The sequence below is a fragment of the Stegodyphus dumicola genome, chromosome 7 (assembly GCF_044657685.1).
Source record: "Stegodyphus dumicola isolate Sdum_Otavi_A_Nest chromosome 7, ASM4465768v1".
Classification (NCBI taxonomy): domain Eukaryota; kingdom Metazoa; phylum Arthropoda; class Arachnida; order Araneae; family Eresidae; genus Stegodyphus; species Stegodyphus dumicola.
In genome coordinates this window covers 97,002,288-97,029,980 of record NC_140774.1, presented here as the reverse complement: position 1 = coordinate 97,029,980, position 27,693 = coordinate 97,002,288, and the positions used below count along the sequence as shown (strand labels likewise).

The 27,693-nt window shown below is 34.7% G+C and overlaps 1 protein-coding gene across 2 annotated transcripts in view; it reads left to right on the top strand.

Moving 5' to 3' along the window:
• LOC118179823 (NAD(P)H oxidoreductase RTN4IP1, mitochondrial-like) overlaps nt 1-7,457 on the top strand; it is a 91,668-nt gene extending 84,211 nt beyond the window's left edge. For both annotated transcript variants that reach the window (XM_085820620.1, XM_085820619.1), the window contains one exon: nt 7,251-7,457. In XM_085820620.1, the coding sequence (XP_085676746.1) occupies nt 7,251-7,424 (174 nt within the window). In that variant the 3' untranslated portion in view covers nt 7,425-7,457. The remainder of the gene's footprint in view (nt 1-7,250) is intronic.
• The last annotated feature ends 20,236 nt before the right edge of the window (nt 7,458-27,693 follow it).

Below are 27,693 nucleotides of genomic sequence, written 5' to 3'. Positions count from 1 at the left end.
TGGTTTATTAAACCTTTTTGGCACTCTCTTACTCCAGGTTGAATGCCTATTGGATTTATATATGTAAGATTACTTTCAATAAGAACATAGTAAAGCATGACTTAAGCGTAACTAGTTACTTTATTTTACTAATATGAAATCAAATGAATGAAAAGATAAATAAAAGTTAACATTGCATTTGGTTTTCAAATAAGGTTCACAACTAATGTGATTTCAAACAGGATTCGATTAATGATGATCATTTTCCCACATTATCAGTCCTCAAACATTCAAAGGGCATGTCTGCCCTCATATGGCTAGCTCGATGTAAGCTCTGTGCATAGAACACCTCTTGTTTTCAGTGCTTCCAGCGGTCATCTGCTGCTCTGCAAACTGCGCTAAGCTGTGATGACGTCACACCTTGCTGGGTAGAAGTAAAGAGAGTTGAAGAATATTTCTCCACATTCTTGGCTATCCTGCAGGACATCATCCTCGATGTTTGTTGAGTGGACATCACCATCATCATGAGCTACCTGCAACAAGAATTAAAAAAATGAAAAAAAAAAGTATCAGGTCCTCAGATTTGAGCTGATACAATTATCAATCAATTTGACCATGGTTTCATATGGTCAGCTGCAGTAGATGTCATATTTGGTGCTTAATGACATCCTACCTTTTTGACTTCATATCTATAATTCCATTTAAGAGCTATGACTTTATACTTATACCGGTCCGTGAAACTTAGGTCGTAATTTCAAATTAGTCCCATACTGAGTTCGCTGAATGGCTACCAAGTCGCCAATCTTGTACAGTCTTGGTTTCTTCAGTCTTTTGTTAAACTGTTTATGATTCTCTTCTTGTAACTTCAAAATATTGTTTTTTGCATCTTCTCTCATTTCAACATGTTCTTGCATCAACTGCTTTAATTATTCTTCCTTTAAAATCTCACTGATTCTCAGATCTTCCTTGCTCTTCATTTTCGTACCTATGAGAAATTCAAACAGTGAATACTTTGTACCTCTCATAGTTGTACTGTTGATTATTCTTTGGACATCTGGAACATATTTAAACCATTTTGTTGAATCCTCATGTGATAATTTTGCTAAGACAAGTATCAAAATTCTATGGATTTGCTCAATCTGCTCGTTACCTCTTGGAATATCGGTAGTAATTTTAACATCTTCTATGCCTTCTTCCGTACAAAAAGCTGAAAATATTTCAATGTAAAGGCACTACCTCGATCACAAGTGATTTTGGCTGGATTCCCAAATACAGTCTGTTGTTGCCTCGATTTTGGAAATGACTTCCTGCATAGTTGACTTCACTGGATAGAACCAAGTAAATTTCGTAAAAGGGTCGACCACAGTTAAAATGTATTGGTATCTCTTGTTCGTCGATGGAAGAGGTCCAATAAAGTCAATATGGTATGTATTCAAGGGAACATTTTCTTTCGGCAGAGGATGAAGAAATCCTTCTGCTTTTCCTTGCTTCTTGTTGTATAGTATACATTCTATGCAGTTCGCAATTACCCTTTCAACATTGCATTTCTGTCAAGGAATACAGAATTCTTGCTCTACAGCATTCATGGTTTTCTCTACAGCAAAGTTACCCGTTTTATGTACCTTCTGTATGATTTCGTTTTGTAATTCTTCTGGCACTACTATTCCATTTTCCAATTTGTCCAAAATGCCACTTCTCAGGAAGAATCCACTTTCTTGTCCTTTCTCGACTAAATTCTTGAGCTCATCTTCATTTTGTTGTTGTGCTAACCGAATCTTCTCAGTTACATTGGACGTATATGATGTTAAATCATTCCTACTTAAAGCATCAGCGTGTTTCATTTGGCTTCAGGAATTCCTCAGTAAACATTGCACATCTTGCAGTCTTGGGAGTTAAATCTTTCTTATCTAAAGTTTTCTGTAAAGCACTACAGTCAGTTACAATTTTGAATTTAGAGCCTAACAAATAGTTTCTAAACTTCTTAAGAGCTTCTATAACTGCAAGGGCTTCTAATATGTAACTACAGAGTTTCTCTTGCTGCAGTGAAGTCTTCTTACTCATATTCTGGACTGGGTGATAACTACCGTCATCAGATAGTTGTAGTAGTACAGCACCAAAGCCTTGACTACTAGCATCAGTATGAAATTCTAATGGATATTCTTGCATAAATATATGTAGAATAGGTACTTGAGAGAGAATTCCTTTTAATCTACGAAAAGCTTCCTGTTGTTCAGAATCGAACTTAAAACCAGTACCTTTTCTAAGTAAGTCACTAAGAGGTTTAGCTATTTTAGCATACTGAGGAATGAATTTATGGAAATATTCCGTTAGTCCTAAAAAACAGCATTTAGATTTAGCAGGTTTAGTTAATGATTTGAAGTCCAATCCAGTCTTTCCTAATGCCTTTAAAATTCTACTATCTTAATTTAGTTATTTTTGCCGATAGATGGCGTTACCTCCTCGTGTTTGGTACTACCAGAGGGTATAAAAATCCATTCAGTGGTTGCTTTCCATTATTTGAAGTTCAGATTTTGAGCGTAAGGTGCATTTGCCCCTCGCTCCCTATTTTAACTTCGCTAATTTTTCATGCTCGATCAGATAGCCTGGCTCAGTAAAAGTAGGCGGCCAGTGTAACTCTGATTAAAAGTCTAGTTATAACCACGTGCAGTGCTGATAAGAACCACGTGTTTCTGTGACTCCTTTATTTTCTTCTTTCTAGGTGTTTCTTTCTCCTGATGAGGAGGGACCTTTAGCTGCCCTCGAAATCGATTGAGTGTTTCATTATACCTACGCTAAATACAAGGTTGTTTTTACGATTTTAATTGTCACATTAGAGTGTTTCTCTTCTAGTCTAGTTAGTTACTTGGTTGTGGAAAATTTTGAACAGCAACAGTCTTGGAAAGTGATGGTTGAATAGGTCCGTCTTCAATTACATGTCCCAAAAATTCAATTTTTCACTTTCAGACTCACACATTTTATAATTTATTTGTAATATGTATTCTAAAGCGGTTTTCAATACTCTTTCTAATTTTTCTAAACATTCGACTTCATCCATAGCCGGTACGATTATATCATCCATATAAATAATTAGTACACCTTCATTTAGCAAGTCTCGAAATACTCAATAAATATAAAACATTTGGACCAATACAAACTCCAAAAGAAGCTTTACGAAATTCATAAATACCATTATGTGTTACGAACGTGGTGTATTTTGTGCATTTATCATCTATATCTACATGGAAAAACCATTTTTCAAATCTAGTGTTGTGAAGAACTTTGATTGTTCTAAGCCATCGAGTATTTCTGGGATTAAAGTCAGAGGACATTTGTCTTTAATAATCTTCTTATTTAATTTCGGATAGTTAATGCATAATCTTTTAGACCTGTCCTTCTTGTTATTATAGGTGCAGCATAATTCGAATTGCTAGGCTTTATTAGACCATAGTTCAACCATTCTTTAATTTACTCGTCTAATTTTTTGTTCTGCGAAAGACTTGTATCTTCTATTTTGACAGACAGAAATTTCATCGCATAAATTTATTTGCATCCTGAAATCAGATTTTTTATTTTTCCGAGGCTGGTACGAATTACTTAATCTACACAGTCTTTCTTTATTTTCGACATTCGAAATGTACATAAAATTAATTTCGTTGACAGAAATAGCATTCACCTCATGTGCTAAGTAATTAAATTCCAAGCCATTTCCACTTTCTGTCTTATTGTTTACATTAACAGAGATGCTAGGCGACTGCGAAACATCATAAACATTCTTCAATGACACAGCGAATTTCCCATAACACAATGAACGTTAGCATTCCGATATGACTCAGCAATTATCAAATTCACATTATTTTTATTTCGATGAGAAATTATTTGAAGGCCATTCTCAGAAGTGATTCATTACATCTAAACCTCACACAATTTAATTACGTAATGACTTAAAGACATAAATTTTCGTACGAAGTGAAAAACCATCAATTAAAATATCAGAAATAAAAAAGCCAACAGGAAATGTTTGCTTTGCCTTGATGTGGAATAATGTGACATCGCTAAAAATTTTAATTTGGAGAACTAATTTGCTTATGTAACTCTACACTGCATATTGTAACATCTGAACCAGTGTCAACTACACTATCAACTAAGTGATTTTTTATTTCTACAATTTTGTAATTCTACCATTATACAGAATTTTCTCAACTAATGATGTTTGTGTTTGCTTCTCAGGCATTTCATTTTGACAGTCAGTCGATTTATGCCCAAACTTTTTACATTTAAAACATTTTATCCCACTCGATTTGTTTTTACACTCAGATGATTTATCACCCAGTTCATCGCAGTTAAAACACTTCACTTTATTTACGTTAGAAATCAGTCTAACAGATTATAGTGAGCATTGATTGACTGTGAATTTAGTGGATTATTATTACGAGACATTGGTTTACTGTTCCAGAGTGTTCGGATTACCAATTGAAGACGATCATCTGTCAGGTGAGTACAAAACTTTCTTTCCAATATGAAGTTAGTAGAAATTCCAAAGTTGGAAGTAGCTTTAAAGAAGGATAAAAGTTCTGAAATCAAAAGTTTGCAGAAGCTTATTTTTAATACTGAAGGAGACCGAAATAGACTGAGACTTCTGTTAGACTGATTTCCATTTGATAACGCAAACTTACTTCTATCTTTAATTTGAGTGTCTACTTTCAATTTCAGATTTTAAATTTATCATTGTCCGCTTTCATTTTGTCATAAATTTTTAGCCTTTCTTTAAATTCAGGTATTGTTTTGCAACCATATAGTATAGTTTTCCTCACCACCGAATCTGGAATACCATCTATGACATATTTAATTAATGAAGCATTTTCAATGTTACCTCACAAACACATTTCTTTCATTTTCAAAAAATGCTCATCTAAAGATTCATTATGCATTAATTTATGCTTACATAACATTTCATGCAATTCATCTGAATTAAAAGCTTTACCAAATTCAGATTTCAAAAGCTTTTGTAACTTACACCAGTTATTAACTTTAGGTTCACTCTAAATACAGTCAAAAGTCGTTAATCCGGACTCGTCGGGACTTCGGTGATTCCGGATTATAGATCATCAGTTTGAATCTGGTATGCAGAAATTACAAAATTAAAAATGTGAAACCATAATTTAGGAAATAAAGAACAATTATGATCTAAAGGATATCAAAATTTACAAAAAAAAAAGCTTAATATTTATTTGTTTACTTTATTAAACATTTCTTTCAACGTGCGCATGCATAAAGCATACATTACGCATAGTCGAAATTAGAAAATGGCAACCAGAAAACTATTTGATGTGTACTCGTGATATTTATAATGACGAGGAATTTGATTTAAATCATATCAAAGACGGAATACATTGAGATGAAATACTACATTTAGTAAGGAATTATAAGCTGAATAAAATAAAAAAATCTGCCCTGAAGATAAGGATAGTGCTGACAGATCAACTTCCAGTTCATTGAGTGCCGAGATGTACCCCCCCCCCCCTGCAGAGCAGCGTGAAATTATTAAACAGATTTCGGAATGGTTAAGAAACAAAGGATATGCCTTTATCCATTTTTTCCCGCAATTCCACTTTTTGTTTAATGTACTTCGAAACATACTTTCGCTTTGTAGATCCTTTACATATTAGTAAATATATATCAGAAATTCTATTTGACATAATCGAACGTTCAAGCTTACTTTTATAAAATTGCTCTAACGGTCTGCAAAAGATAATAAGCCAGATCAAATTCGAAGATTAAGGAACAACGCAAGCTGCAACATTAACTGAATTAGATAATTTTAGCTTAGCTTATACCGTCCGTTGTACATTAAACGCGCAAGCGTAAACATATTATGCGCATGCTCACATGCATATTCGCACAGCCGTAAAGGTCTTGCGTGCACGGTAAACGTGACGCATGCGCAGAAAGTTTGTAGCTTTGAGGTCCGGATTATGGGTGTCCGAATTAACGACTTTTGACTGAAAATAGTTTTGCTTTACCTTTTAATGATCTTTTAGCAAAAACTAATTTATGCAAATCACTCAAATTCAAAGAATTTATGACATCTTCAAATTCATCAACTTTTTCATATGCATTACCAAAAAAAGGATTTTCAATATCCGAAAAACTAAGAGGAGGTTTAAAATAATCTTCAATTGGAAGCTGCACACTGTTATTTACTTGAGACTCATTAAAACAAGGAGTTTCTTATTAAATTATTCAGAATCTAGTTTAAGTGTAAAGCCAGAAAATTCACGCTATCTTTTCCAGCTATTTCGATCTCCTTCAGTATTAAAAATAAGCTTCTGCAAACTTTTAATTTCAGAAATTTACCCTTCTTTAAAGCTGCTTCCAATTCTGGAATTTCTACTAACTTCATATTGGAAAGAAAGTTTTGTACTCACCCAACAGATGTCAACAGATGATGACAACAGATTTTGTATTCAATTGGTAATCCGAACACTCTGGAACAGTAATCCAATATGTCGTAATAGTAATCCACTAAATTCACAGTCAATCAATGCTCACTATAATCCGGCACTTAGAGTAGAGTTCTGCCTAACCAAACAGTTCCTAAAACATGTGGTCGAACAGTCGTCACAGTTTTATACTCAGAGTTCTACTTGTTAACCTAATGAAGAACTGATTCCAAATACTTTTGAGTTCGTATTTCGAGAACTTCTACCTTCGAGTTCGCGCCACAGTTGAGCACCATAAATTTGTAAGATTACTTTCAATAAGAATATAGTAGAGCACAACTTAAGCATAACTAGTTACTTTATTTTACTAATATGAAATAAAATGAATGAAAAGATAAATTAAATAAAAGTTATTGTCTTTGGTAATCTCACAACTAACGTGATTTCAAACAGGATTCGATTAATGATGATCATTTTCCCACATTATCAGTCCTCAATAAATACATTCAAAGGGCACATCTGCCCTCATATGGCTAGCTTAATGTAAGCTCTGCGCGTAGAACACGTCTTGTTCTCAGCACTTCCAGCGGTCATCTGACGCTCTGCAAGCTGTGATGACATCACACCTTGCTGGGTAGAAGTAGAAGTAAAGAGAGTCAAAAAATATTTCTTAACATATATTTATTTAATTTATCCATATTACCACCAGTTGCCTGAAATTTTCAGTACCTAAGTGGATAGTGATTTAGAATTTACTCATTTGTTCTGTATTTATTATATGTGTGTGTGTGTGTGAAGTTCAATTAATCCTTATTTTGTGTCCTTATGCAGATAAATCCAGTAATTGAAAAAGTTTACATGTTTGATGAAACACCTGAAGCATATAGAAGGCTCTTAAAAGGCCATGCACGTGGTAAAGTAGTTATAAATGTGATGTCAGCTGAAAATGAAAGCATGGATCAAAAGAAGGAATCAAACACAATTAAACAAAACCAAAATGTATAAAAAAATATTTAATAAATTTGTCTGTACATGCTAGTTGTACTGTATCTTCTGATTTTATAAATTCATATAAGTGAAACAAAAGCCTTATCAGTGAAAATTAATAATAATAAATAATTATAACAAGTAGATTCACATTTGTACTGAGGTATACTTTTTCCTGTAAAGTAGGTTCAAAATAATTATTCAGTGAAAAAATCGCTAAGAATATGAATAGAAGGTTATATAACTTCATGAGGTTTTTCACTGCAAGGGGACCATACATGTGCTTTTAAATTCATTTACTGTTTTAAAGATGACAACTTAATTCCTACATTTCTGCATAACATAAGTTTTCAAAAGAGGAATGATTTGCTAGAATGAATTGTAGTTTAATTGCTGCAAATTTCACCTAAGTTACTGTATTTAATCTACACTGGTGTGCAAAAATTAAGGACGAAGTCGAAAAATTAGCATATCAGCTGAACGAAGAGGCAGAGTGGACAGAAAGACCAACCAGGAGATTAAGTAAGGTGATGTACGGTAGCACATGCGCAGATATGCAGGTAGACGTAATGGGGGAGTGTCTGAGTAGTGTGAGTGAGTGAGCCCCACCAAGGAAGACCACTGACCTGGCCTTAGCCTCACAGTGTGTTATCTTCCTGGCAGAAACCATCTACTCTCTGCTCCATCCTGCTCCGGGAACGCAGCCGAATAGACGGCTAAGAGCCTCATAAAGTCTACATATAAGCTTGGATGTTGTTGTACGGGGAAAGAGTATCCTGTTAGGAACTACTTAAAATTAAGCAAAGAAGCAATCAAAAGACTGTTAAGAATCGCTGTTAGAATAGACAGAAACTTGTGTTAGATAAAGTAAAGATAGGAGGACTTTGCCTGAAAAATTAACTCCCGTGGATTTTCTGGACTTGCTAAATGTCTCCATGCGGGTGCTTATCCTGACACAACTGTCATATCTTTATGGGGCTTCTGTGAAATCGTTGGTCCTGCATGGAGTGTCTGAGTAGTATAAAGCATGTTGTCGGTGTAAGATCAGTATTTCTAGCAAAGAGATTGCACGCCGTATAGCAGTTAAAATCACACCGAGTTGCTACCTCAGCGAGAAATGGCGAATAATCAATCTGTTAGATGACATCTGGATGCTTTTACCCGAGGTCGAATCATTGGGAAGTTGGAGGAAGGCCGCAGTGTGACAAGTGTGGCTGCAGAGTTCGGAATTGCTCACAGCATCGTTTCACGACTTTGGAGACAATTTCAAACTACAGGAACAGCTATCCGGGGGTTTAGTAGTGGTCGTCCACGAGAAACCACACCCACAGATGACCAGTATATTGCCTTACAGGCCAGAAGAAACAGGCGGCAGACAGCGGGAGAAATCGCTAGACAGGCGACGGGACGACCGATATCGCATTTTACCGTGGCCAGAAGACTGCACGGTGGTGGTCTGTTTGCACGACGTCCTGTACGGTGTGTACCTCTAACGCCTGCCCATCGGAGAAGGCATTCTCTGTGGTGCCGGGAACATCGGAATTGGAGAGACAATGAATGGGGACGAGTACTCTTTACAGATGAGAGCAGATTCAGTCTGAGTAGCGATTCTCATTGCATGCTCATCTGGAGAGAGCGGGGAAGCCGCAATCATCCCTCGAACATCATTGAAAGGGACAGGTATGGAGGTGGCGGTGTTCTCATTTGGGGAGGCATCATGCTTGGTAGTCGTACACACCTTCACATCTTCGACGCAGGTTCAGTCAATGGGACTCGTTATTGTAACAAGATTCTTCTTCCGTATGTGCGTCTTTTTAGAGGCGCTATGGGTCCGCAGTTCCTTTTCATGGACGACAATGCACCATGTCATCGCACAGTAGCTGCCGAACAGCTCTTAGAGAGTGAGGATATTAAACGTATGGATTGGCCGGCACGATCTCCAGATCTCAATCCCATCGAGCATGTATGGGATTTTCTAGGCAGACGCTTGGCAGCTCGTACCTTACCACCAGTAACGATTCTGGAGCTTCGATTGGCGCTGCAAGACGAATGGGCAGCAATGCCTCAACAACTCATTGACACCCTCATTCTCAGCATGGGCAGACGCTGTGAAACCTGCCTAGCAGTCAGGGAAGATCATATCCCCTATTAAAGACAGGATGTTTCTTGCTGGACACCCATCACAGAGATGTTTCGGCCTTCAGTCGCATTGCGCTCCATGCTACTTTTTCAATAAAGCTTCTTTTTATCCCTCTGATTTCTCTTTTAGTAAGTGTTGCTTACATTACTCATGTCCTTACATATTGGGGATCTTACGGTATTAAATGTGTTGATTTGGAAAGCTTTTGTACAAAGTTATATTGAAAAAACCGTCTCGTCCTTAATTTTTGCACACCAGTGTATAATATTTAAAAATATATAGTATTTGATATATATAGTATTAAATATGTATTTAATCTATAATATTTTATTATTACTGTATTTTATGTATAATATTTAAAATATATACAAAGTGAAAATCAGTATTTGATATCTAAAATTCCATTTAGTATTGGAAAATCCAAAACTGTCATCTGGACTTTAAATCTCTTTTGGCTGTTTTATACTTACTTCATAATAAAAACAAAAAATTTAATTAAAAGTAATATTTAAAAAACAAATTACTTCAAATGAAGCAGCTTTACAGTCAGCTCATAACAATATTTCATTACAAGATAAAAAAGTTAATCATATTATAAAGCTAACATAAATCATATTTAAGCGATAATATATTATAAAAGAATACATCATATATGGAAAAAATGCAATATAACAAATGATTGTAGATGAGTATCAATAAATTAATTGAAAATATACAAAATGTTTAAAAAATTATTAACCTTGGACATATGAATAAAACGATACTCAAGCTTAAAAAATAAAGTAAATGTGAAATTAGGTTAATCAGTATTTTCATATGAACATAAATTTTCCTATAATAAATCTTCATTTTCCCATAATAAATTATCGATATTTACAGCCATACTGTAGGAACAGGAGATGGGTACTTTATATTCTAAACTCATTTTGAAGTGAGGCAATTCCATTATGCCTGGGCAGAATCAAAATCTGTTTTGACATTAGTAATAAATGACCATCTCAGACCTTACTATGTGTCAAAGAGTTAAATTATCACAGATCTGGCATTCCAATTTAAGAAATGAATCACTAACATAGACTTTTAGATCAAGTGACATCTTTTAACAAAAATTATATTTTCTGGTTATCTGCAGCCCTATCAAAAGTTGTGGGATTGGCAACTTTGGACAGAAACATTCTTTTCACTAATGCAACTAATGCTGCCTGTCTTTTTATATTCTTCTTTTTTTCATACAAACCATGCACACTTGTCAGTTTTGGGTGCTGTTCTTCTGCCCAAATATACAGCTATCTCTTTTCACTCAAAAAAAAATTTTGAGAATTGTAGAAAAAACTTAGCATCGCACACAACCTCTTCACGAAAATCCTAAAATGAACATCAAAAAAGAGGCACATGATAGCTTTAAGCTAGCCATATTACACTCTATGCATGCAGAAAGGAAAGTCTCTGAGGTTTCTCTGAAGATGACATAAACTGTAGTATGCAATCCACTGCTTGCTGGAATTTCCATAGGAGGGATCATCTGCAGTCACACTGGTGAAAATGACCAGAGAAGTGAAAAGTCATCTGGAAGAATGCTACGTGCATACCTATGCATTATCTAATCAATACCTTTTTGCAGTTTTTAAGTGGAGGGGCAGATAATCAAAAAAGTACCAAAAAAATATAATACAAAATTAAAACTTTCATGCATACCATCTACAAAAAATTCTAATTATAGTCTTTATTTATGATAACAGAAGTTTTTAGAAAAAGTTCTGCAATAAAGAGAATTGGCTCTAGAAAAATTGTAAAATTACACATACTTTGAATCAAATTTATTTGGAATAAAATCATTCATTTTGACAATCACATAAAAATTTAATTTTAAGATACCTTTAGCATGTTTAAAGAAGAAAATCTAAAGCCCATACTCTCTGTATTAAGTTTGATGCAAAAGATATCTTTTAACAATTTGCATTCAGACTATGCATAGCTTTCATTAGCAGTGCTTATGTGCAGATTCCAAAAATGTTAACTGATTGGTATCTCTTACTTTTAATGGCACCCTGCCTCCTTAATATTCCAATTATGAAAAAACAATTTTTAATTGACTTTATTCTCACCTCTTGGAGCCCAGTTAAAATATAAATTTCATATATGTTTGCTAAAAATTGTCACATGACTACAATCATCATAGTGTGACAGATAAAAACCTTATTTGATATGCTTCTTAAATGGGAACCACAGATTCATGGCGACTAGTCACAGAATGCAGAGTGGGCAACAGGAAAGTAGCCCACCTTTGGCAATAACATAACAAGATGAAACACCATCTTTCTCATGTGATGTACACAGGACCAAAGAGGAAATCAAAATAAAGGTAGAACATTGTATTATATGATAACATAAAGTTCCTGATTGTGCAGAAAATAGAGGGCTCCTCTAAAGAACATGGCACCAGTATTGAAGATGGTTTATTTTTCATGCTCCACTTTGTATTTAGTCATGCACTCCTTTTAAAATATCCTGTAGTGTATATTAAAGTGAAATAACTCATTTAATAATATATATTTTATAGTATTCATTTACTTCATATATATATCATTAAGTCATATTACATTATCATCTGGACTTTATATCTCTTTCGGAATGAATATTTTTCACATTCGGGACAATTCTTTCTAGATATAAGTATAATATGCTTCTGTAAAATTTATTCCATACATTTGGAGGAGAGCAAAAATGGCAAAAAATATTTAACCCTTTATAGATCATGTTTAATTATGAATGAAAATATAGCACAAATTTTTAATAACAAAATCAGGTACTATCTTGAACATTTTATTTTAATATTATTTAATTTTCTTAGCAACCCTCTAATGATGTACAACAGAACTTTTTAGCCATTTCAAATAAAGTACTGTTTACTGCAAACAATCATTTCTAAAGGAGTAATAATTTGAGGAGCATTTCTTTAACTGAATATGTATATTGAGAATTTTTTTTTTAAATGTTAATCAAAACAAATTGCTGAAGATTTTTTAAACATCTTCAGTCAGTACATTTTTAAAGATAAGCAGCTTGGTATTCTGCACTGAATGTTTTTCTAAAATTCAAATACTTTATAATATGTTTCAAGATTTCCTTTAATGTTTATGCATTATTTTTATAGGAAAATTTATTAAAAAGGTATACTTTAAAATTAATTCCATTTAAATTTTTCAAGCACTTTCAATTTAAGTTAAAAAGTCTAAGCAGTATATTTTTAACAGTGGAATGTATTTGTATTTTATTTTTATGGCTTTATAGAATTAATATTCGTTATAAAACTTTTTCTAAAAAAAGTTCATCAGTAAAACTACATTAAAGTTACAGAATGCTGTGCTATGCTGTGTTGTTAATATTAAGAACATCTTCACTTATGCAATGGGAAAAAAAAATAAAGTTGGCTACAATGTCGGCAAATTTTTTCTTCTCTCTCTCCATTTCAGAGCAGTCAAATTCATTCTCAATATTACTGTATTTAGTTCTACTAAACTAGATTTATTCTGATTGAGTAACAACTATCTGATCAAATGAGCTTTTATGTATATACTATATGCTAATTTACAGTAACAAATAACTCTGTGCAGACCTCATTCGAATATTGCGGAGCAGATAAATACAAATATACAACAAACTCATTGCTATGTCAAAAAGAATCACAACAGAGTTCATACACACTATGGTCAGCAAAACATAAAATTATGAATAAACGCCAGCAGAATTATGCAAGGAAATTCATGACACTCCTAGATAATTTATTTTACATGCAGGAAAAGGAACTGGAATTTAAACAGAAACAAGTTCACAAGCTGACTGAGAGATAAGGCTCAGGAAAAGCCTTATCATTTTGTTATGTTAAACGGCATAGACAACATGAGCATTGAGAGAACAGCTGTCTGATCAAATGAGCCTTTATAAACACTGTCACAAAAACCTTCCTGACTTGACAACAAAAATGTATGCTACATTTACAAACCATACATACATTCCATTACAAAAGCAGAATTGTTTATTGTCATCATGTTTCACTATATTTTAGAAGAAGATACTCCCATGAAATGGTTTGATTTTTCTGGAGTTGCAAGCCAGTGCATAATTTTCTTATTAAAAGTGCTAAATAGTTTCCACATTTCACCATATACATTTTGCTGTAGGGAACGAAAATTTCATATTAATTTGAAGCAAGAACTGCCCATTCACTTTATTTCAAACATGACACTGTCAGTTTTGAAACCTTAGAAAGTCCTCCACGAAGGCATCCCTTCCCTTAGGCAGATAGCCCTAGTGTGCTTTGCCATAATTAAATACACCACCACACCAGTTTTGAAACAAAATTCAGCTTTGTCTTGCACTAATTTCTGAAGCATGACTTGAAATTCCACTAATTGTAATTTCGTCAGGGTACTGTAGTAATTTTTTTTTTTTTTTTTTTTTTTTTTTTTTTTTTTTAGTCCAAAGGGGCTTTGTCCCTGAAGGACTGTTGTTTTCGTTTTGCGATTTTGCGTCGGACTCATAAACGTCGGTTCACTTTTCAAACTGTTGCCACAAAATGTTAGAGTCCTGCATTATATTTGAAGAAATTAAATAATGAAAAATCTGCATAAATGATTGTCTATTTCTCGCATTGTGATAAAACAATGGTACATAGAGCCATCGAATTTCGAATGACGAAATCCTACTGCGAATATGGGCATCTGAAATCCCAAATTTGGAATTTGTTTTATTATAGATTTTATATTTTGTAAAACTTTAACGAATTTTTGATTTACAAACTCAATGCTTTAAAAGCGAGAAATGGCAACGTTATATAGAAAAAAAAATACTTTTATCTCCAGCTCGCGAGACTGTGTATATCGGAAATTCTAAAGATATGCTTAATTTAACATTATTTTGCGATATTGCTCTTGAACTGAATTTTATGGTTTAAGTGCAAAGAACATGATATTTAATAAATAAATATAACACTCAAAACGTTAAAAAAACGCCCCTTTGGACGTAATTTAAAATCTGAAACATTTCAGATTTTTTATTGATTTTTTTTTTTTTTTTAACTGTGTTACGTCTATGAATTCATCTATGGCTAAAGGTTTACATTTGAAGACTTCTGCTTTTAAATGATAGAGAAAGAAATTATAAATTAGGAAGTCTAGTGAGTAGTTATGGGATATCATTTGTGTGGTGGCTAAAGCACTTAAGAAAGTTCTCTCAAGACTTACATTTATACTCTTGTAATGTAGCATAGCAGCAAACTGTGGAACAGCTTCACATTAACAGTGATAAATGGTATATATTTGGTTTTTTGCTTGTACAATGGAATCTTTTGTTTGCAATGAATTTTTTAATGCATTTTTTGTTTGTATAATGGAAGTGTAAAATTTATCTGTGTAGTCAGTATTATTTCCATTTTATATTGTTTGGGGATGAGTTGCACTCTGCATATAGGATGACCCTACATTTTTAAAAGATTCGTATATACAATGGCTCATACACACAGATGAGTTTGATACATGAAAGGCCAAATTTTCTAAAACTGCCATGAGAAAGAGGTATTTTCTTGATTTTAATGTGAAAATGCCCATGGTATCTTATACATGGATTTATGTAGTTTTAATATATTGCTTAAATCTTTTGTACAAATTTCAAGATGCACATTTACATACATTCTTAAAGACGTTACAGAAAATATTCTAGGCCCTTGCCAGTCAAGGGTTAAATGATTTAAATATACTTTGAAATACATTTAAGCATATATTTTCTTTTAACATAAAAGTTGTAGATAATAAATAAATTATCTCAATAATACAGTCAAAAGTCGTTAATTCGGACATCCATAATCCGGAATGATCTATAATCCGGACCTTAAAGCTACAAACTTTCTGCGCATGCGTCGCGTTTACCGTGCGCGTAAGACCTTTACGGCTGTGCGAATATGCATGTGCGCATGCGCATAATACGTTTACGCTTGCGCGTTTAATGTATAACGGACGGTATAAGCTAAGCTAAAATTATCTAATTCAGTTAATGTTGCAGCTTGCGTTCCTTAATCTTCGAATTGGATCCGGCTTATTATTTTTTGCAGACTGATAGAGCAATTTTATAAAAGTAAGCTTGAACTTTCGATTATGTCAAATAGAATTTCTGATATATATTTACTAATATGTAAAGGATCTACAAAGCGAAAGTATGTTTCGAAGTACATTAAACAAAAAGTGGAGTTGCGGGAAAAAATGGATAAAGGCATATCCTTTGTTTCTTAACCATTCCGAAATCTGTTTAGCAATTTCACGCTGCTCTGCGGAGGGGGGGGGGACATCCCGGCGCGCAATGAACTGGAAGTTGATCTGTCAGCACTATCTTATCTTCAGGGCAGATTTTTTTATTTTATTCAGCTTATAATTCCTTACTAAATGTAGTATTTCATCTCGATGTATTCCGTCTTTGATATGATTTAAATCAAGTTCCTCGTCATTATAAATATCACGAGTACACATCAAATAGTTTTCTGGTTGCCATTTTCTAATTTCGACTATGCGTAATGTATGCTTTACGCATGCGTGCGTTGAAAGAAATGTTTAATAAAGTAAACAAATAAATATTAAGCTTTTTTTTTTTTTTTCGTAAATTTTGATACCCTTTAGATCATAATTGTTCTTTATTTCATAAATTACGGTTTTATATTTTTAATTTTGTAATTTCTGCATGCCATCTTACCAGATTCAAACTGATGATCTATAATCCGGAATCGCCGAAGTCCCGACGAGTCCGGATTAACGACTTTTGACTGTATACCAAATATAGTAAGAAATAGGAAATCATCCCACTAAGTAATCAATGAAATTTCTAAAAATTTGGCTCTATGTATAAAATGGATTTTTTTAAGGGGGAAAAATTGTCTTATATTTAGACTAACACATATATTAATTTTACATTTTTTTTTTTTTTTTTTTTTTCCCTCTTCTGGCTTAACTAATGATGCACTCATCTTTCATATTTAAATTCTTTACATGTCTGATGGAACCAAATGAATCTTCAAAAGTTATGCACAGCTTATAAAATTTTAGTCCCATACATTTAAAAAATTTTTGTGTGGCTAGCGCATGCGCAGAGATGGACGAACTATCGTGATCATATGTCGTATTTTGTAGCGTGATACTTAATCGCCAATATTCCGTAATGTCAGGTAAGTTAACCTCTGCTACTTGCTGCTTCTGTCATTTAAAAAGACGTATCTATACGTAATTTGACGTATTGCTTATGAAAAACTTTAAATGTGATCAAGTATATCTATCTTAAGTGCTATTGAAGTTGTCATAAAATACTATTCCATAAACTAATAAATTCAGAATTAAAATAGAAGTTTAAAAAAATTATACTTAAATAATAATCCAAATGACATAAAAGTAAATTAATACAAAGTAGTAGAAGGCAATCTTTTTTTTTTTTTTTTTTTTTTTTTTTTTTGTAAGATATCATTATTGTTTCCAGCTATATATCCGCAAATTCAAATACTATTTACCAAGAATATGCTCCATTCATCTCTTTTATAAACAAATTAAAAACAAGAAATCCTCTAATGTTGACCATCTTCCTTAGAAAAAACAATCTACGAGTTATAAAAGTGATCGGTATTTCTGAGAACGGCGAGATTAAGATTGTCTGCAATAAAAGGTTGCCATTTAAAAAAAAAAGACTTACAGTATTTAATGCATTTCAATTTTACACGGATAAAATAATTCAATTGTACACATAAAATAATTAAATTTTATATTCAAATAATAAATTCCAATAAATCTTTTAAATGAAGATAGCTTTAAAAATTGTAAATCCCTAAGGATATTGACTAGAACATAAAAAGTGCAAAATAGCATTCTGTAGCTTAGCAGTCCTTAACTCTTATCTTGCTGATAAAGCATTGCTTGAAATCCATTTTTATTTGAACTCAAATTATTGTTTTAAATTTAAAATATTATTACTTATATTGAGACAGAAATTCTGAAATAAACCTATTCCATACGATAAGTTTTAAAGTGTTTTCAGTATTCTTCTTATGCTGCAATGAATATATTTGTCCTTCTGTGTTGTATTATTACATGGATAAATTTAAATATAAGTTTATTTATCTTTTATGTTTTAATGGCTAATAAATTTGCATTTTTGGTTATATTAAACCCATATGATCCAGTCTTCCCATATGATTTAGGTCTACGAAAAATAATATTAGACCTTTGTCAGACAAGATGGGCCATGCGGCATAAGGCGTACCAACATTTTTATCGAAGATTTTTCGATATCATTAAAGTCCTAGAGCACATTGTGGACTTAACCAAACTAGATGCTTATGTGCATAATCAATCAAGTGTGCAATGTAAGCGATATGCTATGGTTCTCCCGAATTCAATAATTTCATCTGCTTTCATTGTAACATTCACAACAGCATTTAGAAGGAATGACAGTTCAGAGATGAGCTCTTGATATCGTGAAAGCCTATAACATGGCCCAGAAAATAACTGAGTTTTATATTTCTGAATGTGAAAATGTAGAAAAGAATTTTGAAAGTATATTTGATCATGCTGGCCACATGTGTAAAAGTTAAATGTAAAGTTTAAAATGCCATGCATCATTCGAAAGCAAGTCTATCGAAATAATATTCATTGTGATTCTGTGTTTAATTACTACAAACTACAGAACTATTTTAGCAGTTCTGTAGTTTGACCATCTCATTTCCATTTAAAATCTCAATTTTTCAAATTTAGAAAAGACTGCATTATCCTTTTTTTTAATACAACCATCAGTTTGCGCTGATCTTGTAAATGAGTTTGTCTTTGTCCTCGGAGATATCAAACGGGCATGTTTGGAGAGAATTTTTTTTTTTTTTTTGTGTGTGTGTGTGTGTGTGTGTGTGTGTGTGTGTGTGTGATTAAACCAATATTGATACAGTAAAATAAATCAGCAAAAGCTAAATTAAATAATGTAAGAAATTTATTGACACACATGCACAGTCCAACACACGATTCTCAACTCAGAGACACTCTCTCACTTCAGTTCAAAGTCGCAGTTGAAAACACAGAGTTAAAAATTAGAAACTTAAAACAATTAAACAAACAGAAAAATTACAAAAAACACTTTACAAATTAATTTGTAATATTTACAATCAAACAGTATTTTTACTTTACAATTAATCGTTACTTTATAATTTATTATTAATTTCTACATTTCTACACTAGCAGGCAAGACATCTTTGAAACTGTGAATAACTGCTTCCTGCATAGTGAAACCATCTTGTTGCAAGATAATGAAGTGAACATTGTTCTAACAAGTTGAAGATGGCATATAAAGATGATTTACCCTCTCCGGAACTTCTAAATAAGATCTATTGCTCGCTTTGAAATAAATGAGTTTGTTATTCAAAAATTCGTTAAAATTTTGCAAAATGTGAAATAGATAATAAAACAAATTCTAAACTCCAAATTTGGGCTTCCACATGCCGAAATTCGAGTGAAGGACTACGTTATTCAAAATTTGATGTCTCTAGGTACCTGTTGTGAAATGAACTGATGTAATAACTGGCGCGAGGCGCTGCTGTTCGTGACGTCAGCCTGCGTGCTGAGTGTTTCGAATGTTTTGCTTGTAGACGGAACGAAAGCTGATCTCGGAAGAGTGAGACTGTTTTGATGTAAATAAAGAATGGCTTATTAAGAATTTTTTGTCTTTATTCATAATGCACCCAGCCTTGGGTAGAGGCAGCCCGCAACTGAATGAACTGTTTTGAATATATTTGATTTATATATTTTTTGTGTTCTTCGCAACATAGTGGTACGCTCGGCGGGATCAGGTGCTATGGATTAGTACTTTCCGATTGAACTTTTGATTTTGAACTTCGATTTTGGATATACTTTAAAGATGGATTTGATCGCTTTAAAGGCCCAAAGAAGAGGACTTAGAATTGCGTTTTCTCAAACCTCAAGGAAAACCAAAAGTGAATTAACTAAAGAAGTAAGAGATTTAAAAATACTTTCGATTTTGAAGTGTCAACTTTGTGATAAATTCCAGAGACTTGACGTATGCCAGAGTTCTATCTCGCAGCATTGCAGACTGAAGATGGAGAAAAATTATTTAGTGATTATTTTCAAGAAGCGGAGGATTACCGAGATAAGTTTCTAGAACAGTGTGCTCAAATAGATGCGGAAATACAAGCCTCTTCTCTTCCAAGTTGATAAAAAATCGAGATTAGTCGTGGGTTAAAGAAATGACATAGTCCAGGTCGAACAAATAAAAATATATTGGGAATATCAGGTTACATGGGAACAAGCAACCACAGCTATGCACACCAGACAGGGATAGAATGACAACAAAACTGTTGTTGCCAATTCTCATAAAGTAAATATTGGGACTGGCACATTTACATATATTTTTAACACGCCCCCTTGCCAGTCACACTATTTGCAAGATACTTACATACTTCCACAAAAATTTATCACGCTGTGGTTGTACACATTTACAGAAAAACAATGTAGCTGCTATTACATGCTTAAACACTATTGACTTCTACTTATGAATTACATCATTAAATGAACACATATTAAGTTATACTAGGAAACACAATGTTTACATAAAAGCAAGAAAAATTTGTATCTAGGCTTCTTTCTGAAATTTTAAGTCAAGTCTCTACACAGACACTATCAGTCGTAAACTTCAAAGGAGATCATTTTTACGTACAAGTCCCGGCATAGTTCATGTCACGTAAAAGTTTTTTTTTGAGGTCTGCTTAGTTAGGAGATCAGCGAGATTGTCGCTGGATCGCACATGATCAAATATAATCACATTTTCCTTCACTAGGTCTCTCAGAAAATGAAATTTAATATCAATGTGCTTACTTCTGAAAGAAGTAACATGGTTCTTTGCTAAGAAGATTGCTCCCTGGTTGTCGACTAGCACTTTTTGAGGTGAAGCAGCTAATTCACTACAGATTTCCTTGATCAAATTTTTAATCCATAGGATTTCCTTGGTAGTGTGACACATTGCCACATACTCTGCTTCCGTCGTCGATAAAGCTGTTGTGGATTGCTTTTTGCTCGACCATGAGATTGGAGCACCTGCGAGTAGCATTATATAACCACTATAAGATTTACGGTCTGTTCTGTCACCTCCCCAGTCAGCGTCTGAGTAGACTTGAAGTGGCTCACCTGTCTTCTGGAATCTCAACTTTCTGTGTCGTGTTCCCTTTAGGTATCTTAGAATGTGCTTCACACCTCTCCAATGTTCTTCCGTGTGTTTTTCATTGAACTGGCTCATATAAGTGGAAGAATAAGCCATGTCTGGGCGAGTACCACAAGTCAAATATAGAAGACTTCCTATAGCTTGTCTATAAGGGATTCTCTTGCTGTTTTCTTTGATTTCTTCCCACTGCTGTTCATCTACATTTTTATATTTTATGCTGGGGTCCAGTGGTGTGGATGCACATTTTGCTTCAGTCATTTTAAATGTTTCTAAGATTTCTGATACATAAACGATTTGATCTAGTGTGTATGACCCATTATCTTCTTTGCATATTCGCATGGATAAGATCTGGCTTGCAGGGCCTAGGTCCTTGACACTGAACCTTTTCTTAATGCCTTCCTTGAATTCATTTATCTCTGGCATGTTTCCAACTATCGGGAGGTCATCAACATAAACTCCAATTATGATGTTCTTCTCATGACAAAAGTAAATACAAGGTTCTGCATTTGATCTTTTCAATCCATACTGGATCAGGAAGTCATTCAAGCAAGTATTCCATGCACGTCCTGATTGTCGAAGACCATAGATGCTTTTCTTCAGGTGGCAGACAAGGTGTTCTTTCCCTTTCTCAATGCAGCCTTCTGGCTGTGCCATATATATGTCCTCTTCTAGGATTCCATTAAGGTATGCAGCTGTTACATCCATTTGGTGAACTTCTAGGTTTTTCTCTGCAGCTACGGCAAGCAATAATCTTACAGATTTGAGTTTGATGACTGGTGAAAAGGTGTCTCGAAAGTCCACTCCAGGCATTTGCAGATAGCCTTTTGCTACCAATCTGGCTTTGAACTTTGCTCGGTTCCCAATCTCGTCTTTTTTCTTACGAAACAACCATCTGGATGGTATTACCTTAGCTCCTGGTGGTTTTGTAGTTAGTTCCCAGGTTTGAGCTTGAGTGAGGTTCTGAATTTCTTCCTCTATGGCTTTTAACCACATGTCAGCTTCGGGTGATTTCAGGACATCTTTTAGGTTACTGGGTCCTTTTCTTCTTTTCTTTCTTTTAGGTTACTGGTCCTTTTCTTCAGATTGTTGTATCTCTTGGGCATCGTACAGATAGAAGTCTTCGAAACGTTTAGGAATTTTGGTTTTTCTTTTTTCACCTTTCTCACTTCCACGGGTAGGATTTCTGGCTGCTACTTCGATTTCAAGGTCTAGGTTATTAGCAACGTCTTGTATTTGAGCAACTGATTGGCCTTCATCTTTGTAATCTGGAGTATTTTCAAGCTGTATATTTGGACATCTCTCGGAATTTCGGTAAATTGGATCTGTATTGGGACATTCGGTTTCATCCAAGTTATTTACATCAGGAGTTATATAATCTAGAGATGAGTCACGAGCTTCTATTTCAGGTAGATCCAAAGGATATTCTGATTCAAAGTCTTGAATTTTAAGGGTAGCTTCTTCTGCAGGATTGTCACACTTGCTCAGTTTTAAAGGGAAAACATTTTCTTCAAAAATGACATCTCTGCTGACGAAAAAATGTTTCTTCTTCAGATCATACAATTTGTAGCCTTTGACTCCTTTAGGATATCCCACAAAAACACATTCTGTAGCTTTAGGATCAAGCTTGCTTCCTCTTGAGTGTGAGCGAACATGGCTCCAGGATCTGCATCCAAAAACTCTGAGGTGGTCTGTTTTGCTTCCATACCCTGACCATCGTTCCTCCCGAATATCGCCATCAATTGCCATAGATGGCCGCTTGTTGTGGAGATAGGCCGCAGTGGCCATTGCTTCAGCCCAAAACTTGTGATCTGCTCCGGACTCAATAAGCAAGCATCTCGTTGTGTTTATCAATGTTTGGTTCAGTCTTTCAGCCAGACCATTTTGTTGAGGCGTGTCAGGTACAGTTAGTTGTCTTTGGGTCCCATGCGCAGCAAGGTACTTGTCAAACTTTCCACTTATATATTCCCCACCATTGCCACTTCTCAAGAATTTGATTTTCCTGTTTTGGAGATTTTCTACCATGCAACGGTACTCCTCAAATTTTTCTAGTACATCACTTTTGGCTTTCATAGGGAATGCCGTGGTATAGTGAGAAAATTCATCCGTGAAAGTCACAAAGTAATTTGAGCCTCCAAAGGAAGGGAGAGAAATTTTGCCAACAACATCTGAATGTATAACTTCTAGGATGTCTTTAGCTTTTGTACTAGCGGCTTTTGGAAATTTCTTCCTTTTCATTTTTCCCTGAATACAAACTTGGCAAGGTTCATTTGCTAATACTGTTGATTTCAGGTTTCTGTCGATGGGGACAATATTGTTTGTTGTACAAGAATGTGGATGACCAAGTCTACGATGCAGCAAGTCGGCACTTTCAGTTTTCGTAGCGTAGGCAGTTGCCATCTTTTCTTCGATTATGTATAGTCTTCCTTTTTTCTCACCAGATAAAAGAGTATCTCCATTCTTATCAATCACTTTGGCTTTTCCTTCAGCAAATTCTACTTTTAAGCCTCTTTCTTCAATTCTACCAATGGATAATAGATTTCCTCCTAGTTCTGGAACATATAGGACATTTTCAATAGTGATGTTTTTTTCTCCGTCTTCTTCTCCAACAGAAAATGAAATATTTCCAATTCCAGTGACCTTTATTCTTTTTGAATTAGCAACTTCAACTTCAGATGTGTACTTCTTAAGGACTGAGAATTTTCTTTTATCAGAGGTCATGTGTTCTGTAGCTCCTCTGTCTAAAATCCACAGATTACTTTTTCTTGATTTTTCTTCATTTGCCAGAAGTGCAATGTTTGTCTTGATGTTAACTGCAGTTTTGGCGCTGTTTTGTTTCTGATATTTGGCCTCTTCACAATTTTTAGATATGTGCCCCCACTGGCCACAGCTGAAGCATTTAGTATTTCTTTCTCTGTTAGTTTCTTCTTCATTTGGCCTTTTAGCTGCATACTTCTTCATGGGTTTTCCAAATGCAGGCTTCTTCTGGTTAGTGGCAAAACTTTTAGTGTAAAGAGCTTGTTCTTCATGATACACTTTGGCTGAACTCTCATTTCTGACTATACGTTTCTCTTCTACGAGTAGCCTTGGTTTCACAATTGTAGTTGTCAGATTTGCTTCATCTTTTTCCAAACTTAGGATAAGCGATTCATAACTTCTAGGCAGTCCCAACAGCATCACTAGGGCCACTTCTTTATCTGTGAATGCATATCCACCATTAGCTAATTTTCTATGTAAGTCCATTAATCTTGCTAGATAGGATTGGACAGACTCATTTGGCTTCATATTTATGTTAAAAAATTCTCTCATAAGCTGCAGTACGTGAAGCAAACCGAATTTTGTATGCATTTCTTTTAAACAGTTCCAGGCGTCTCTGGCTCTAATACAATCTCCGATATCATCTAGAAATGTATCTTCAACTATGAGGAATAATAGGGTAAGAGCTTCGTCATTCTTTTTCCTCTCCGCTTCATTCATTTCAATTCCATATCCGGGTTCCACTGCTTCCCAACATCTCTTCTGCACCAGCACGGCACGCGAACGTATACACCATGTGTGATAATTATCGCCGTTTAGTTTCGGCATTTTATAATCTTCAGATGTCATTTTTTAAGTAAGTATATCGAGCTAAATTAACCAAACAATTTTTATTTACTTCGTTAAAGGATGGTTATCCAGCTCACTTCAGATTCACAACGTGGTTAGGCTTCGGCGATCGGCGCGGTTAGGCTTCGGTGCGATCTTCAATCCTGGATCATAATGGAATTTCTTTTTGAGCTTTTCGTGCTGATAACGTGATAAAAATCGAGATTAGTCGTGGGTTAAAGAAATGACATAGTCCAGGTCGAACAAATAAAAATATATTGGGAATATCAAGTTACATGGGAACAAGCAACCACAGCTATGCACACCAGACAGGGATAGAATGACAACAAAACTGTTGTTGCCAATTCTCATAAAGTAAATATTGGGACTGGCACATTTACATACATTTTTAACAGTTTCTAGAACAGCGTGCTCAAATAGATGCGGAAATACAAGCCTCCTCTCTTCCAAGTAACTTCGAATCTAGGAAATTTAAATTGTCTAAAATTGAGCTTAAAAAATTCAGTGGTGAAGCTAAAGATTACCTGAATTTTTGGAGTCAGTTCCAGAAAATACACGACGACAGAAGTATCGCTGATGAAGATAAAATGCAGTACCCGTTGCAGGCCATGGAACCCAAATCGAAAGCAGAACGCCTAGTCCTTAGCTTCCCGGCAACGGCAGCTAATTATCCCAAAGCGATCGAACAACTAAGAGAGCGCTTTGGACGCGAAGATTTACTTGTGCAAATCTATGTGAGAGACTTGTTAAGCCTAGTGATGAAGAACGCTATAACCGGAAGAGCAAAAACTGATCTACCCTCCCTGTATGATGAACTAGAAGGAAAATTGCGAGCGTTGGAAAGTTTGGGGAGAACCCAAGAAAAATATGGGGATTTTTTGACCCCCTTAGTGTAAAGTTGCTTACCAGAAGAAGTACTGATGGCGTGGGAAAGAAGCCGAAATCACGACTCCATTGAAACTAAAGGGACTCGATCCTTGCACCATTTAATGAATTTCTTAAAACAGGAAGTTAAGGGGAAGAGATGGTTCTACTTGCAAGAACTGGTTTCGCTTCCTAACAGAGCCATCGGAAGAAAGACTTTAACCACGAACAGGTAAAGCAAAATGAACCCGTAACAGCGTCAGCTCTGGTAAGGCTTGAGAATTCAGGTAAGAGTGTTCCGAACTGTAATTTTTGTGAAAAGAAACATTTTAGTGAAAAATGTTACTTCAAAAAAAAAAAAAAAAAAAAAAAAAAAAAAGACTAGCTAAAAACAACAATTGTTGTTGAAAAAAGGTGCTTGTTTTTCTTGTCTGAAAAGAGCGAGTCACATTAGTAAATTTTTTCCTTTGAAAGGTAAGTTAAGTTGTTCTATTTGCAAAAGTTGTAATCATTTTGATGTAATGTGTAATCAAAAGCTAAAAAATAATGATCAGATACGTGTTTCAAAGGAGAGTTCTTTTTCTAATTGTGGCAGAAGCGAAACTGTATTTTTGCAAACGCTGTGTGTTCGAGTTCGGTGTAAAGGTCGCCAGAAAATTATTCGCTGCATAATTGATAGCGGAAGCCAAAGTAGCTACGTTAGTGAAAGTATGATGAGTCAGCTTAAAGCATCTCCTCTTAGGGAGGACACAATACGTGCATTGTTTGGGGGGGACGAAACGAAACCTAAACAACATGAAGTGTTTTCGGTCGAAGTCAGCAATTTAAAAGGAAAGTTCGCATGTAGTTTTCAAGCACTTTCTGAAAAAAGGATTTGCGGTTTTATTCCTAAGGTTAAGGATAAAGGTTGATTCTAAGGTTGATTCTTCGTAAAATTCGTAGTCATGGGTGTATAGCTTAGTTTCTTTGGTGACTCTACGTCGAAGTTTTCGATCATACTCCTAATCTTGTTAGCTTGATGAAGTTTAAAGCTTCCGTCTTTATATCTTTCGATTTCAATTCCTAGATATGTAGATACTTCTCCAAGATTTCGAATGTCGAAATATTCTTTGAGAATTCGTTCAACTTCTTGAATTGATTCACGGTTGTCATATGTCATCAACGTAAACGATTATGTAATTTCTTGCATTGTTCTCGATTAGTGTGAAGGAACATGGATCAGCCTTTCCTTGAACGTTTGCGCAGGATTTCAGCTATCTTGTGATTCCAGTTTCTGGCTGCCTGTTTTAGTCCGTACATACTTTTATTCAGTTTACAGACTTTGCTTGCTTCTGAATCAGAGATGTAACCTTCTGGTTGCTTCATATATATATCTTCTTTCAGATCTCCATATAGAAAAGCTCTTTTTACATCGAAGTGATTTACGTGCATCTTCTTTTGAGCTGCCCCTATTGCCAAGATAGTCCTTATTGTGGTATACTTTACGACTGCTGCGAATGTTTCGTCGTAGTCGTGCCCAAATTTTTGGCAGTATCCTTTAGCTACTAAGCGAGCTTTATATCTGATAACATTTCCTGAAGCGTCGGATTTTGTTTTAAATGTCCATTTGTTTCCAATTGCCTTCTTTCCTTTTGGAAGATCGACTAGTTCCCGTGTTTTGTTTCTCTTTAGTGCTTCCATTTCTTCTTTCGTCGATTTTAACCACAGTTCCTTTTCTTTGGTAGGGAAAGTTTGCACTTCTTGCCAGTCTTTAGGAACTTTGATTTCTTCAATCTTAGCCATGTATGAGAATCTGTTTGGTGGGATTCCTTTAGTCGTTTTTTGGTATCTTCTCGGTAATAGGGGAATTTCTTCTGTTTTAATTCCTTCACCTGTTGCAGCATTTGGATATGGTTCTGTCTATTTATTTTCTTTAAAAGGCCATTCTATTTCCTCATTTAATTGACGAGGCATTTCTTCTTTTTTGTTTTCATCGAATATTACGCTTCTTCTGATCACGACGTTGTTTGCATGTGGCATGTAGATCCTATATCCTTTAGTACGTTCATTAAGAATTCCTTTTTCTGCTCTTTCGTCTAGTTTGCTTCTTTTATGCTTTGGAACTAGACAATAAGCTGTGCTGCCGAAAACTCTTATATGACTTAAGTTTGGCTTCTTATTATTCCATAGTTCATACGGTGTTTTTCCAAATGGTCTTGATGGTAGCCTGTATTGTAGATAGGTGGCTGTCATTACGGCTTCATCCCAAAATTCTCTTTTGAGTCCTGAATCAAATAGCAGGCGACATTTCCATTAATTATCGATTTTTTCTTTATGCTCTGCTGCTCTGCTGCGGTGAATATGCTACGGAGGTTTGATGTTCGATTCTCTCTTCCTTTAGATAGTCTTCAGTCTCTTTGCTTGTATATTCTCCTCCATTGTCTGTTCTTAAGACTT